At 41.3% G+C, this 13,809-nt stretch overlaps 1 protein-coding gene across 1 annotated transcript in view; it reads right to left on the bottom strand.

The window, feature by feature from the left end:
- Window positions 1-2,402: 2,402 nt before the first annotated feature.
- Window positions 2,403-13,809, bottom strand: part of cfap299 (cilia and flagella associated protein 299) — a 69,364-nt gene continuing 57,957 nt past the window's right edge. The window contains exons 5-6 of the mRNA XM_077522619.1: window positions 5,136-5,265; window positions 2,403-3,739 (exon numbers count right to left, since the gene is read on the bottom strand). Coding sequence (XP_077378745.1) covers window positions 3,647-3,739; window positions 5,136-5,265 — 223 coding nt within the window. The 3' untranslated portion in view covers window positions 2,403-3,646. The remainder of the gene's footprint in view (window positions 3,740-5,135; window positions 5,266-13,809) is intronic.

The following is a 13,809-nucleotide window of genomic DNA, read 5'->3' as shown; positions in this document are numbered from 1 at the left end:
GGATGAGTCCAACGTTAAGAGTATGGGCCTACAGACAGACCCCCCCACCCCCCCTCCCGCCCACTCCTGACGCGTGTGAAAGCAGTAGCTTATTATCCGCATTAAAGGCTCGACTTCCCATTTAAAGCACCTCAATGGCGTTAAGCACACACATCCTGTAGCATCACGCTCCCGTCCGGATGCTGCGTACACCCCCCACCCCCCTACAAGCCTCCCCCCACCCCCCACGACTGGCGTTCTCTTTCAGGGGCGCTGGGGAGGAAATGATTGAGGCCATTTCTCCGCCTCCGACATCTGATTGCAATAATTTGAACATGCGGCGTCGTCCACACACTGAACGCGTTTAGGACCCTTGTATGGGGGGGGGGGGGTGTTTGGGAGGGGGTCCAGCTGGAGCAACTCAAGAACATCCGTCAATGTTGTACAACAGTGGAAAGCCACTCAGCTTGTGGAAAATATGCCTGAAAATGTCACAATAAAGTATACATGATGTCACCACGAAGGCTCGAGTTCACTTCAACGATCGACTCTGCATTTTGCCAGTTTTTGTTCTTCATTCTTAATTGCAAAGATGAGACAAGGCTGACTTGGGTTTCAAACTAAATGGTAAACTGACTAAGTAGATTACTGACAAAGTGATGAACAAATAAATTAGAAGACTAGCCAACTAAACAACCAATAAACTTTTGAACTAACTAGCTGGCAAACTAATGAACTGACTGTTGACCTAACTAGCTAAAATAATTAATTAAATAAAGCTAGTAAACCAAAAAATGATGAACAACTAACACACTAGCTAACAAAAGAAAATGACAAACTAGCTAATTAATGAACCGACTTATTAAAGAAAGAAATGACTAACTGATGAAGAAATGAAGTCATAAATTGTCAGGAAAAAACAACAGACTAAAGACCAAGCAACTCATGATGAACTCGTAAACGCACTACTGGTTAAGTAACTGGAAAATCTAGCTTTGTAGCCAGTTGGGTACCTCAGAAACTAATAACGAAAGTGACAAACAAGCAAACAAAATAACTACAATGAAACATAAAAACAGATGAAGTTAAATTGAATCAAGTGAGCTTGTCTTGATGGAAGCTCAAAAGTATGCGTACTGCATCTGTCATCTTGTCATTAGCATCATTCAGTCAAAGCGGTACGACAAAAAAAAGGGCAATAAAAGCAAAACATGTCAATGACTTTATTGTCCAATCATGACTACTTGCATACACGTGAGACACAGTCTTTATGAGATACTCTAAAATAACTCCACAACGCTAACGACCTACTGACGCTTGATAGCCAGACCGGCGCGGGATTTACAAACGTCCAACGAGGAAATGCGAGCACGGACGAGTCTTGTTTGTCGCGTTGTTCACCGAGATAAGGATGAATGCAAAGACAGCGTTGAATGCATTAAGACATTTAAAACCACAAAGGACAGAGGAGAAAACGACTAGAAAAATTATGTCACACAGCCACTAATGTTTGGATAGTTTAGTCAAATTTCAACGAGATAGCTGAAGCAAAATGATGTAAATGCATCTGAAAAAATAACCCTCAAAATGTAGCAGACAAACTTGCCAGCTAGCCTGAACGACCGACCTGACAAACTAGCTAACTGGTGTCTACCTAATGAACTGACAAACTAGCTAACAACAAACTAGCTGACTGACAAACTAGATAGATAACTAACTGAAATAATCAAGTAGTTGATTAATAAAATGATGAAACAGTTCATGAACTAACTGGCAAAGTAGCTAGCTAAACGGCGAACTAACCAGTAGCTAACAAATGACCAAACATTTGTGATGTACTAAAATTCGGCTAATTAGCCAAAGTGAAATAATTGGTTTCAGCAAGAGATGCTAACTATGCGGCTCTGCTAACTCTGCCGCTCGGCTGACTGATAAATTAATGTAGCAGCTAATTATCTAACACTCAACTGACTCAAAACCAAACCGACGAACGAGCTGAATAGCTGACTGACTAAAGAACAAACAAATCATCTGATGAACAAACACATTATTGAAAAATGTATCCGCCAGTCAATCAAACGTTGCTATTCTGACGCAACATACGGCAGAAAACAGAAGCTAAACAGACCCACACTCGGGAACGCCCCCTAACAAAACAAAGTGTAATATTTATAAACTTTCATTTCAAACTTAAAGCATGTAAATGCTATGTGCCCCGCAGTGCATCCTTAGAACATGCGGAATGCTTCAACATTCTTCTTCTATCAGGCCAAAGGCAGCCAGGGGCGATAGGAGTGAAAAGTATGGGGACCCCAGCTTGCCCATTCAGCCAATCTCACAAACGTCTTTAATTTGTTTAGACAATTTAGCGGAACACGTGAGGACGGATAAACGAGACGGACAGGACGGAGGAGACTTGCAAATCACATACACAAGGTGTTATCCATTTTAATGATTGGTATTAAGAAATTATTCAAAATTTAATGATTACACTCATTTTAATTGCATTGCATAGTGTTAAATTAAACAATTACATTTGAATGAAAAAGTTGAATGTCCCCTTGTTTTGTAAAAAGAGTTGTATAATAAGAAATAGAAACAAAAATTATAAATTAAGGCATTACCAAAAAATCTTTCAATATACCAGTAACAATTTTACAGTGCTAATGATGTCTTTTCCAGTGATCCTTCAAAAATGGCCTACATTTAGATACTTTGCTACCAAATTAGAACTGCATACACAAGACAGATTCACAATGCAAGATTGCCAAGATTGTTCATTTTTGTCATTGCATAAGCTCAGAGCACGGTGGCAAAATCTATTGACTTTAAACGCTAATAAGTTAACATTTAAAAAAAAAAAAAAAAGAAAGAAATCCAGCCCCCCGAAACCTGTTTCTCGTTAGAAAAGGACATTCGCTAGGCAAGTCTATCGTGAGTAGACCCACAAAAAAAAAAAAAGTCTCAAGAAGCATGGCCAAAAAAAGGCATAGGAAGTCAGCCATTTTGGTTTGAAAAGCCATTTTGGGGTCAATTTGAGCATTTTCAAAGCCATTTGATCTTAGTAACATGAATTTTGGTAGACATATTTATCATGAGCAGAGCCACGATTAAGTCTCCAAAAGCCATGCCTGAAAAGACGTCCTCCATTTGCCTTTCAAGTGGCCATTTTGTGGTCAACTTGACTATCTTTATTTAGCATGCCTGAAAAGACACAAAGTCTGTTTTCTTTGTCTTTTTTGTTTGAAGTAGCCATTCCAGGGGTCCTGCAAGGACAAATGTCCTATAAAGATTGCTACTAAATTTAAACCACGTTTAATAGACAATTGAGATGAATCTTCATTGCGTGTGAGTGGAGCGTCGCGGGGGAGCTTTGATGACTTTCTATAAAACACACAAGCCAACTCCACAGGGTCAGATTGTGACTAAAATAGATAAATTGAGCTAAAAAGGGTGAAAAGATGAAAGGCCGGCGAAGGCCGATTATAACTTCTGACATTGTGGAAGTAACACTGTTGATGATTACGCTGATAAGCGGGTTAAAAAGGGAATGTTGATGTGCCTCCGCCCAGATGGCAGACGTGATACGTTGGACCTTTTCCTTTGTTGCCCCCCCCCCCCCCATCAAATTAGAGAGAGAGTATGTGTGTGCGTGCATGTGCGTATTTCAGTCGCTTGCGATGTAGTGGTCCAGGATGACAGCATGAGCGTAAAGGTTCGACTGCACAGTGGTCCTTCGCGCATCCTGGCCGGGATCGACCTGCAACGTAAACGAGAGCGACAAATGGAAAATAAATTCAGAGAGGCCATATAAACAGTTTGCAGTCGCACGATTGTTGAACGCGGAGTTCGCCATGCTGATGACAAACATCCAAATTGTGCGGAAACCGCTTCTTGATCAAATGAGATTGGATTGACCCGGTGTTCCTAATCAAGTGGCCTGTGAGTGTCGGCTCCAGACAGGGATTTTCCTCCACCCAACAAAAATAAATGAATAAATTCAAAACCCCCAAACTTGTTGTGGGAATGCTGAAGCATTCCCACATATGTAATTGTGATTTTTATTTTCCACACTTTTTTTGCCGCCTAACAACTCCCACATAATACTTCCAATTTACATTGTTCAAATTTCAACTAGCTTCAAAAATTAACGCCTCCTGGGGTATATATATATTGTCTGATTCCACATTACTTAACAGTATTTGCACAATTTAGCATTTAATATAAACTTTTCCCCATTCATTTTCAATGGGACAGACATTGAACTTTTTCTAAGTATCACTTTCCACACCCACTTCCATACATATAACTTATCATCATGACCAGGTGTCTGATACTGCTCGGTGGCACATTTGGTAGAGCTCATTGTCCAGTAACCAGGAGGTGATCATTTCATAATTTATCGTTCAATGTGCTTTCAGCATTCCCACACAATTTCTCCAGAAATTGCACTTAGTCTAGTTTAAATAATTATTGATATAATTAAAAAAACGTTATATGTCATGAAAATGATTTAAATGCATTTCTTATCACTGCCACTATATTTGGAGTCATTGAAATAATGCATGCATGCCTTGAAACTCTAACCCTGTCTTAAAACCACACTTCAAAATCCTAACCTTAGTTTAAAGCCCTAATTCGAAGCCCTTTCCCAGGCCCTAAACCCTCATCAAGAACATCCTCGTTTCAAACCTAACCATGGCAACAACCTCGAAGCTAGTTTAAAGCACTAACTTCAAATGCTAAAACTGTCATTAAAACTCTACTTTAAAACCCAATCCCTTAATTTAAACCTTAATTTTAGACTCAAAACCAAAATTTTAAAACCTAACCCTATTTTCGCTTGAAACCCTAACATGAAACCTTCAAATTGGCTTCAAACCCTACTTTGAAACTGAAACCGTGCTATAAAAATAAATAAATACATTCCTAATATGAAAGACTAACGTTTAAAACACTCCAAAAACAGGTTGGGGGTCAAAAATAACCCAACATGGAACCAACCCACTACTTGAGTCAATGTGAGCCAACTTTGTGGGTCGTTTTGGACAAATGACCCAAATTGGTGGGCCCAAAAAACAACCTTAGTTGATGCTAAGGAAGTTAGAATTTGTCTGTGTGTATGTGCATGTGTGCGTGCGTGGCATGACATCCACCTGTGGGTCCACGTTGAGGATGTTGCCGTCCATCTTCCTCCTGAAGAGAAGAAAGTCTGGCTGCTCGTAAACGGCGTCGTAATTGGAGCTGCAAGTGGAAGCTGACATCTGATTGGTCCAGTTGTAGTAACTACAAGCACAAGTAAAACAAACACACTCACTCACTTGAAAACCTAATCTGGCTTTGAAATCTGAATTTAAAACTGCAACAACTTTGGCTTGAAACTCCAACCCTAATTCTAAACCTGAACCCGAACTTTACTCCCTAATTTGAAGCCCTAAAACTGGATTTTAAACACTCATCAGCCTTGACTTGAATTCTCTTAACACTGGTTTGAAATTCTACTTTGCAATACTAACCCCACTTTTTAACCTTACTTAAAGATTAAACCATTTTGAAACCTCAACCCAGTCTCTTCAGATTCCAAACTGAAACCCTACTCCAGGCATGGGACCCTAATTTGCTTTAAAACCCAAACACAGGCAAGAACACAGGTTTGTACCATTGACTTTGGAACCTATCCTTACCTAGACTTTGACATTCTAATCCAGTTTTAAAAGCCAATTTGAAAACATGTTTGAAACCCAACACTACAATCCTTCCTTAATCTTTATTTGAAACTTTAATTTTAAACCTGAAACCTTTTTTTTTTTAAACCTTAATCTTGTACTGAAATCTGACCTCAAAGCCCAAACTCTAGTTAACATAGTTTTTGCGTGTGTACGTCTCAAGTTCATGCCCATGTCAGTCGGCCAATGGCAGGCTGCGTGAACTGCCGACCTCGCACGTGTCAGCTAAAAAATCCAGTCAGGTTGAAACGCTCCAAAACTTCGAAACATTTTTTTTTTTTTTTTTTGCGAGGACGAGCCAAAAAACGTCCGACACATTCCGCACGGGAACGCAGAGCGGCCCGACGCCAACATCTCGCTAACCTGCTAAAAATCCCACCGAGGTCGAATGCCAGTCGACGGCTCAGAGTTCAGCCAGACGACACGCGCGCGCGCACACATACACGCACACACATTTAGCAGTTAGCCGCTAGCCAGACCGCTGTTGATTTTGGATGAGGTCGCTGCTGCTGCTTTTTGTCCGCTAGAAGACAAAATCTGAAGTAGTTACGTGGTTCTCACTGTTCCGCAAGTATCTCTTGATACCCTAATCTTTGCTTGCACCCTTAATCTCAAACCCAAAACCTGTCTTAAAGTTTTAACCTGGTTTGAAACTGTAAAACTCAATCATCTCACTTGGAATCCTACTTTCAAACCCTAACCATGTCTTAAAACCCTTACCGTGGTTGAAATCCCAAAAACCTATCTTAAAACCCTACTTTGAACCTCCAACTCAGGCTAATTTCAAACCTGAAACCCTCATTTGAAAGTGTGGTTTAAATCCCTAAATCTAGCTTGAATCCCAAAATGGAACCTATAACCCAGTCTTGAAGCCCTAATGTTCACATTTGTTTGAATCCAACTTTAAAACTCCATCCTTGGCTTGACACCCAGATATAAAAATCCTTATTTAAACCCTACCTCTGTTTTGATGCCCCATTTCAAATCTTACTCCAGGCTTAAAACTATAAGTTCAAGTTCAAAGCCTAATCCTGTCTTCAAATCCTTACCAGGATTTGGAATTAGGGATGTTAGATACCACTATCCCAAAATTGTGTGTCAAAACTGAAATCAACACAATGACAGGTACTTTTAAACAGCGGCTCTTCCTCTGACGATGATGATGATTCACCGAGTCAAACCGCTGCCGTGTAGCCCCAACTACTGCGACATCTTTTTTAAGTATCGTGGCTGGTATCAAGCAGCCTTCATGAGTACCCCTCATACCTTGAAATAAGACGTGTATTAGTCCAAGCTGGTATCAACCATCAAATTGATTGTGGAGAAAATTAGGACATTTCTCAAATGTTTTGAAATTGAGTTGATCAACATTATTGACCCTGAAGTCAATGAATTGTGGGAAACGCTTAGTCATCATTCCTTCTTCTTCACCTTGTGTTCTGTCCTCTTTCCATCACTTCCATGTTGCCCCCCCTTACGACAACACCCCCTCACACGCCCCCCTCTGTGGGGAACAATAACAGGCAGTGTGGTTGGCGCTAAGAGGGAGCAGATGCTGCTGGATATGCTGGAGCTGTTGCCCACTCGCTGCACTAAACCCCTCCAAACCACACGCACTCGCAATCCTGACCCTCCTTCTCCTCCTCCCGCTGCCACTAAGAACACAGAGCGAGAGCCACACCGGCGCGGTGCAATGCTGGATCGTTCACCGCTGTCAAGCCGACGCCAACTCGTTAGCATGAGAAGCTAAAGGTAGCAGTCTCCGACTCGCCGCTCCTTTTTTGATGAACATCACTGACAAAAATGGAGTCCAAATCATCACCAACATCAAAATTGACATTATAAAGTTTAAAGAAGTTGATGCACATATGAGTCCCATTGTAAGCGTCTCGTCCGTCAAGCTAACTCAGCAAAAAGCTACTCCATACCAACAGTTTTTTTTAAATTTATTTTTATTTTATTTTATTTTTTTTATTTTTTTATTTTTTTTTAAGCTAACAGGTACGCAAATAAGAGGTCACAGCTCAAAGTATGACTAAATAAGAAGATTGAATGCACAAAATCAGTCGAAAAGAACCCACAATTCAAGTCTAAAAAGTTTCTCCACACACCAGCTGCGAATCCTATTGTAAGTGGCGAGCCTGAGAAGCTAACATAGCACTGTACAACTTGACTTGCTGCTTCTTCGTTGACGAACATCACTGACAAGATGGACTCCAAATAACCACCAATGTCGAAATTGACGTTATTCAGTTTACAAAAAGTTGGTCCACATACGTTGTAAGCAGCCAGTGCGTCAAGCTAACTCAACAAAAAGCTACTCCATGCCAGAGTTTTTTTCAAGCTAACAGGTACGAAAATAAGAGGTCACAACTCAAAGTATGACTAAATAAGGAGCTTGAATGCACAAAATCATTCGAAAAGAACCCACAATTCAAGTCTAAAAAGCTTCTCCGCATACCAGCTAGCCTGAGAAGCCAGCACTGTACAGCTTGACTTGTTGCTCCTTCTTTGACGAACTTCACTGATAAGATGGACTCCAAATAAGTACCAACATCGAAATTGACATTCTTAAGTTTACAAAAAGTTGGTCCACATATGTTGTAAGTGGCTAGTGCGTCAAGCTGTTTGTTTGTTTGTTTTCAAGCTAACAGGTACAAAAATAGAAGTATGACTGAACATGGGGAGTCAAAATGCACAAAATCAGTCAAAAAGAACACACAATCCGAGTCCAAAAAGATGCTCCGCACACCGGCTGAGAATTCTGTTTTAAGTGGCTAGCATGAGAAGCTAATGTAGCACTCTACAACTTCATTTGTTGCTCCTTCAAGATCAAGATGAACTCAAACATCAAACCGCTCACAAGGTCCAAATAAATTGTGAATCTTTTTTGCATTTGTAAACGTAAGCCATTTTGTTGAACTCAAGTGTTCCCTCTAATGACTTAGTATGTGTCTATCATCAGTGTTGTGTCTTTGGTGTTTTCTGACCATCTGTTTATGCACTCACTGCCCACTAGCCAGCCAGTGAGCAAGCGGCGGGTCACGCCCACGTGGTTGCGCCGTGCTTAAAAACGTTTCCTTCTGAGCAAACAATCGCAACGCCGAGTATTTTGGTCTCGCAATGAAAGTTCTGCCAAGCAAGCAAAGCAAAACAAAGCAAAGCGACCTCTATGAGATTCCTCGCATCTCTTGGTTGTCGGGAGTGGTGGGAAGTAACTAAGTACAAATACCGGTACTCATAGCTCAAAACAGTTTTTTCATATACTGTATCCCAAATCAATTCCTCCCTTTGAAATGAATTGAAATGCTATGAATCTGTTCCAGGTCTTCAAAAAACACCTCCTGTTTTGTCGGTGTTTCACTGAGGACCATGATATTTGGATATATCGATCATAAGAAGACCCACAAAAAAAGTGTAAAGAAACCATCATTGAAAAGATACAGGAAGGCAGCCATTTTGGTTTGAAGTGGCAATTTCTGCGTCCTTTGGGCTATTTCTTTTGAATCTTTGGAAAAATTCAGCACCAGTTTCATAAAGAAACATCAAACTAAGTAGGCATGTCTAGAGATAGACCGATATGCTTTTTTCAGGGCCGATACCGATTCCGATTATCGGTAGTCAAGGAGGCAGATAACCGATATTTGAAGCCGTTATTCATTTGCAGTAAAAGTTAAAATGTTGGCACCAAATTTTTGAATAGTGCAAACCCTAACCGTTCTTTACAATGGATTCTCACACTGCACTTTTCATTTTACATCCTTCTATCTGCAATAAGACGTTGGTGGCGGGGGGAGTTAAATGTGGGGGCCATTTTTTGAAGTAATAGGAGGAACCCTGTCATTCAAAATGTGCATCAGCTGTGGCATTACTTATTACTACAGCAAAAATAAAAATAAAAATTCCATGAGAAAAACTATTCATCCCTGAACACCATACAGTTCTTGTAGACCTTATTATGATTATTGTTATTGTTACCATATAGACAGTTTTGATAAGCTGAGGATCTTAAATCGAGAACAGCAATATCATGCTACTCCTCTCTACAAGAGAACTGTCAAAAGACACTTCATCATGTAGTTTACTGCCACTTAGGGATGCCCCAATCAACGCAGAAAAAGGTAGAGTAAAATAACTTGGTTATAATAATAGTAAGAATAACTCGGTTAAACAGACATTGTTGCGGTGGACCGCTGCCAGTTTCTGCTGTTTAATGTGTTTTACACTTATAGACACGTGTGTGTATATGGGCACACTATTCTCTCACTACTGTACTGTATTGTATCACTTAATGGCACAGATGTACTTGTCTAAATAATAACTGGGCTGCAACATTGCTAATTCACATTAACAAGCACTATCTTAGCTGTCCACATGAATAGTTACTAACACACGAGAAAGTTATACAACACACCAAACATGAGCTCATTATTCAAAGTATGATGCACGTAACGAAATTACATCACTGAACATTAATTGCAGCCGACTATGGCCGTAGATGTCACATAATGGCGGCGCCCATTGAGAGCATAATGTCCCAACTGACGGCAGGCATGACGTGAAAAGAGAGACAAAACGAGCAAATAAGCACACTATACTTTAGTGCACTTCTCTACTAATGCCTAACATACGGAAGACAACACGTTCGTGTAGTTAAACGGTGTTTGAGACACTTAATTTGTTAGGAGCGGACTTTAACGAGGTGCACAACGAGCTGTCAATCAAATCGACGTCGAAGCTTAAGGCACACAATGGCAAACCAGTGCGACAAATAAACACAATATAAAGTAACTAAACGCTATTTAGTGTCACTGTGGCATCTAACTGCATAATAACCGCTATGCAACAAGTAGTGGACGTGACCCAGAATGCAATGTGTGCGTCACGAGAGGTAAATATAATGACATTACTCTACTCTTAACATGGAACTAGACAATATAATAATGACAACTGTTAATATTTGGAACCTTTCTAACAAACATTATTTACTTAATTAAGTGAAAATGTGTGTGATTCCCTCCCCGAGTAGTTCAAGTAGTGAATTAGCTACTGGGTGTTAGCCTACATGCTAAGCTGAACACACCACTGTTAGCTAGCGGGGATTCAATGCAAGGCAATGCAGCTCCATTCATAGAGTGCATTTAATACACAACATAATTCAATGTGTTTAGCTTATCATGGTGAAACGATCGGCGGAGTCTCTTCTCTTTTAACTTACCTTCGAAGCATGTGTCTCGCGTTGTGTCCGTGGGTGCGTGTGTGACCGGCTACTGTGATACACGGCATACACTACTGATTGGTTCTGGCTCTTGCACGGCTAACCAATCAAATGCTGCTATGCTATGGGCGTTACGTTGCTGGAGTTGGACTCCATAACAGACAGAGACGCTCTGGGATGCATTCGAAGCGAAAAGACGGAGTTTTAAATGGATCGCTTATATCGGCCGTCAGATTAATAAAACAGGCCGATACCGATATGTACCAGTATGTCAAATATCGGCCCCGATTATCGGCCCGACCGATTATCGGTCTATCTCTAATGTCTACCATGAGTGGAACCACAAGAAAAAGCTTGAAGAATCCATGCCAAATTGACATGGGAAACTTGAGTACCACCAGATGCCACCTCTGGCTAACTTCGTGCCACTTACTAAAAGCTCTGACATCAAAACTCGACTCAAATAGTCAATTGACCTTACCGTAAAACACGCCCACATGACCTAGTAAATCAATCAAGACACAAGACCTCATGTCTGCATCAGCATGTGCGTTTTGGTAAGGACAAACAAAGCAATCCAGCTCCCGGTGTTGCATTGTGTGGTGATCCAAAGCCAAAGGGGAAAAAAATCAATAAAAATGGTTAAACGCTGTAGTTACGGCTTGTGTAAAAGTGATAGCCGTTACCCCAACTGACTAACCGGTGTCCTGTGGTAGTCACAGCTTGTGTGACACTGTCCGGTTTATTCCCTTCCCTAAACCCTCAAACAACTACGAAAAATGTCTGCCCTGGATCAAACTTTGTGGAAGACCACACACACGTCCAGTTGAGTCTCTCTAAAATGACCAGAAACTACTTCATCTGCACTAAGGTAAGGTTCTCCATTGTTGTTTTTAGCCAAAGGCTAATGATAGCTCTAGGTAGCTAACCATCTACACATTTGTTGACTTACTATTTACTATAAATGCCATAGAACAAAGTTTGCACACATGACCAGTTGAATCCCTCCAAAATGACCAGAAACTACTACATCTGCGCTAAGGTATGGTTCTCCCGTGTTGTTTTTAGCCAAAGGCTAATGAAAGCTCCGGGTAGCTAACCGTCCACGCGTCTGTTGACTTACGATTTACTATAAATGCTAACAGAACCCTCCTTGATGTGAACAATGTCCAAAAAAACTGCGGTTTTGCCGACAATCGGTCGAAGTGAGTAAGGCGACTCTCTTTTCCTGACTTCTGCAGCAGCAGACAGCGATGCGCATTTCCTTTTGTTTTTGGGCAAAATTGCATGGTGAGGGAGTGAAGATACCCGTCACTGAAAAATTTAAAGCCTCCTTTGCTTACTTCGAAGAGAAATATTGGCATCCTGAAAATACCTGACAGAGAAATCACAAGAAAGATTTGACAACTTGCCATTACTGTGAATGCATTTTAGCTCATCTTGACCGGTAATTGTCCGAACGGGGATACTCGTCGCATTTAATGGGCGGGGGCGCGCCACGGTAAAGTCAATTGTTGTGGTCCGTCGAGTGTTTGCATTAAAAAAAAAAAGGAAAAAAAAAAAGTTATTTTTTCCCAAAATGGGCGGGGAAAAAAAATCTGCTACCGTATGTAACTGACACTGAAAACTGGATGTTGGCCTGCTTGTCCTCTCTTTTCGTGAATAAACGTGATTTGACTTTACCTACGGGTTGAATCAATATTTCTACTTTTATCAAACTCTTCTACTTTAGCGAACGAGTACTTTGGGTGGTAACCTGGCAATAGCCATATGCGCTTCACTTAAGTGAGTTCTCCGCAATATCCACTGGTACCTCTCCACAGTAATTTGATCGGGAAAGGTGGGACATTCTGTACAATAATTCGAGCTGATTGGACGATGCGTCAATCGATGCGTTTGTTTTAACCAACTACAGCCATGGGTGAAAATTTCGTCTCCGTTCTTGCCGAAGGGGGGAAAAGCACAAAGATGTATTCTCCGGGGTTTGTGGACTCACAAATACCGCGAGAATTCATCTTGCGAGAGCAAGGTTAGCAGCGTACATGCCCGTGCCAATGATCAGTTTGGTACCACCTCTGCCCCAATTTGAGCCTGTATAAACCTTTGTTAGCGTATGTAACTGACAGCGAAAATTGGATGTTGGCCTGCTTGTCCTCTCTTTTTGTGAATAAACGGGACTTAACCTTACCTATGGGTTAAATCGATATTTCTACTTCTACCAAAGTCTTCTACTTCAGCATACGAGTACTTTTGCCACTTATGGTTGTTAGGGTAAGGGGTGGGGGGGCTGGGAAAAAAAAAAAAAAGGAAGGAAGGCAGCTCACTTGCTCTGCGTGAAAAGTTGGCCGCAGACAAACAGCGCATGGCTGCAGTGCACCTGCGTGGCTGCCTTCATTCCGCGCTGTGAAAACATTCGCAGCAGCGCTGTCCTCTCGCATTAACGTTGCAAGCGATCCCGGATCCCGTGGGACCCCCGGCGTTGTGCCGCGGCATTAATGGGAACTTGCGGCCCACTTTGTGTGCTCCCCCCCGGATTGATAAATATTTGCCGGGGAGGCAAAAATATTCCACGTGTGGAGAGGAGCGTATGAGTTTTGCGTTTCAAGGTTCGCACGACATGATGAAAAGTAAACCGCGTTTGTCATTTACTATTGTCAATCCGTCTAGTATGCGAGGTTTACATTTGGTAGCAGCCTTTGGAGGATACTTGGAAATGATCGGTTCAAGCCAAAATGGCAGACGTTTGGTCTTTTTGAGCACGAGACTTTATTGTGGGTCTACTCACGCTGCACATCCCAACCATATTTCATTTTCCAAAGAGTTGTGGTATTTTTAAAAGCCTCAAAACGGAGCTCATTGTTTTCGGCAATAAAGAAAAGAGGATTG

The sequence above is a fragment of the Festucalex cinctus genome, chromosome 5, assembly GCF_051991245.1.
Source record: "Festucalex cinctus isolate MCC-2025b chromosome 5, RoL_Fcin_1.0, whole genome shotgun sequence".
In the NCBI taxonomy this organism is placed as follows: Eukaryota; Metazoa; Chordata; class Actinopteri; order Syngnathiformes; family Syngnathidae; genus Festucalex; species Festucalex cinctus.
The sequence above is the reverse complement of the archived record's forward strand: the minus strand, read 5'-3'. Positions and strand labels throughout refer to the sequence as shown.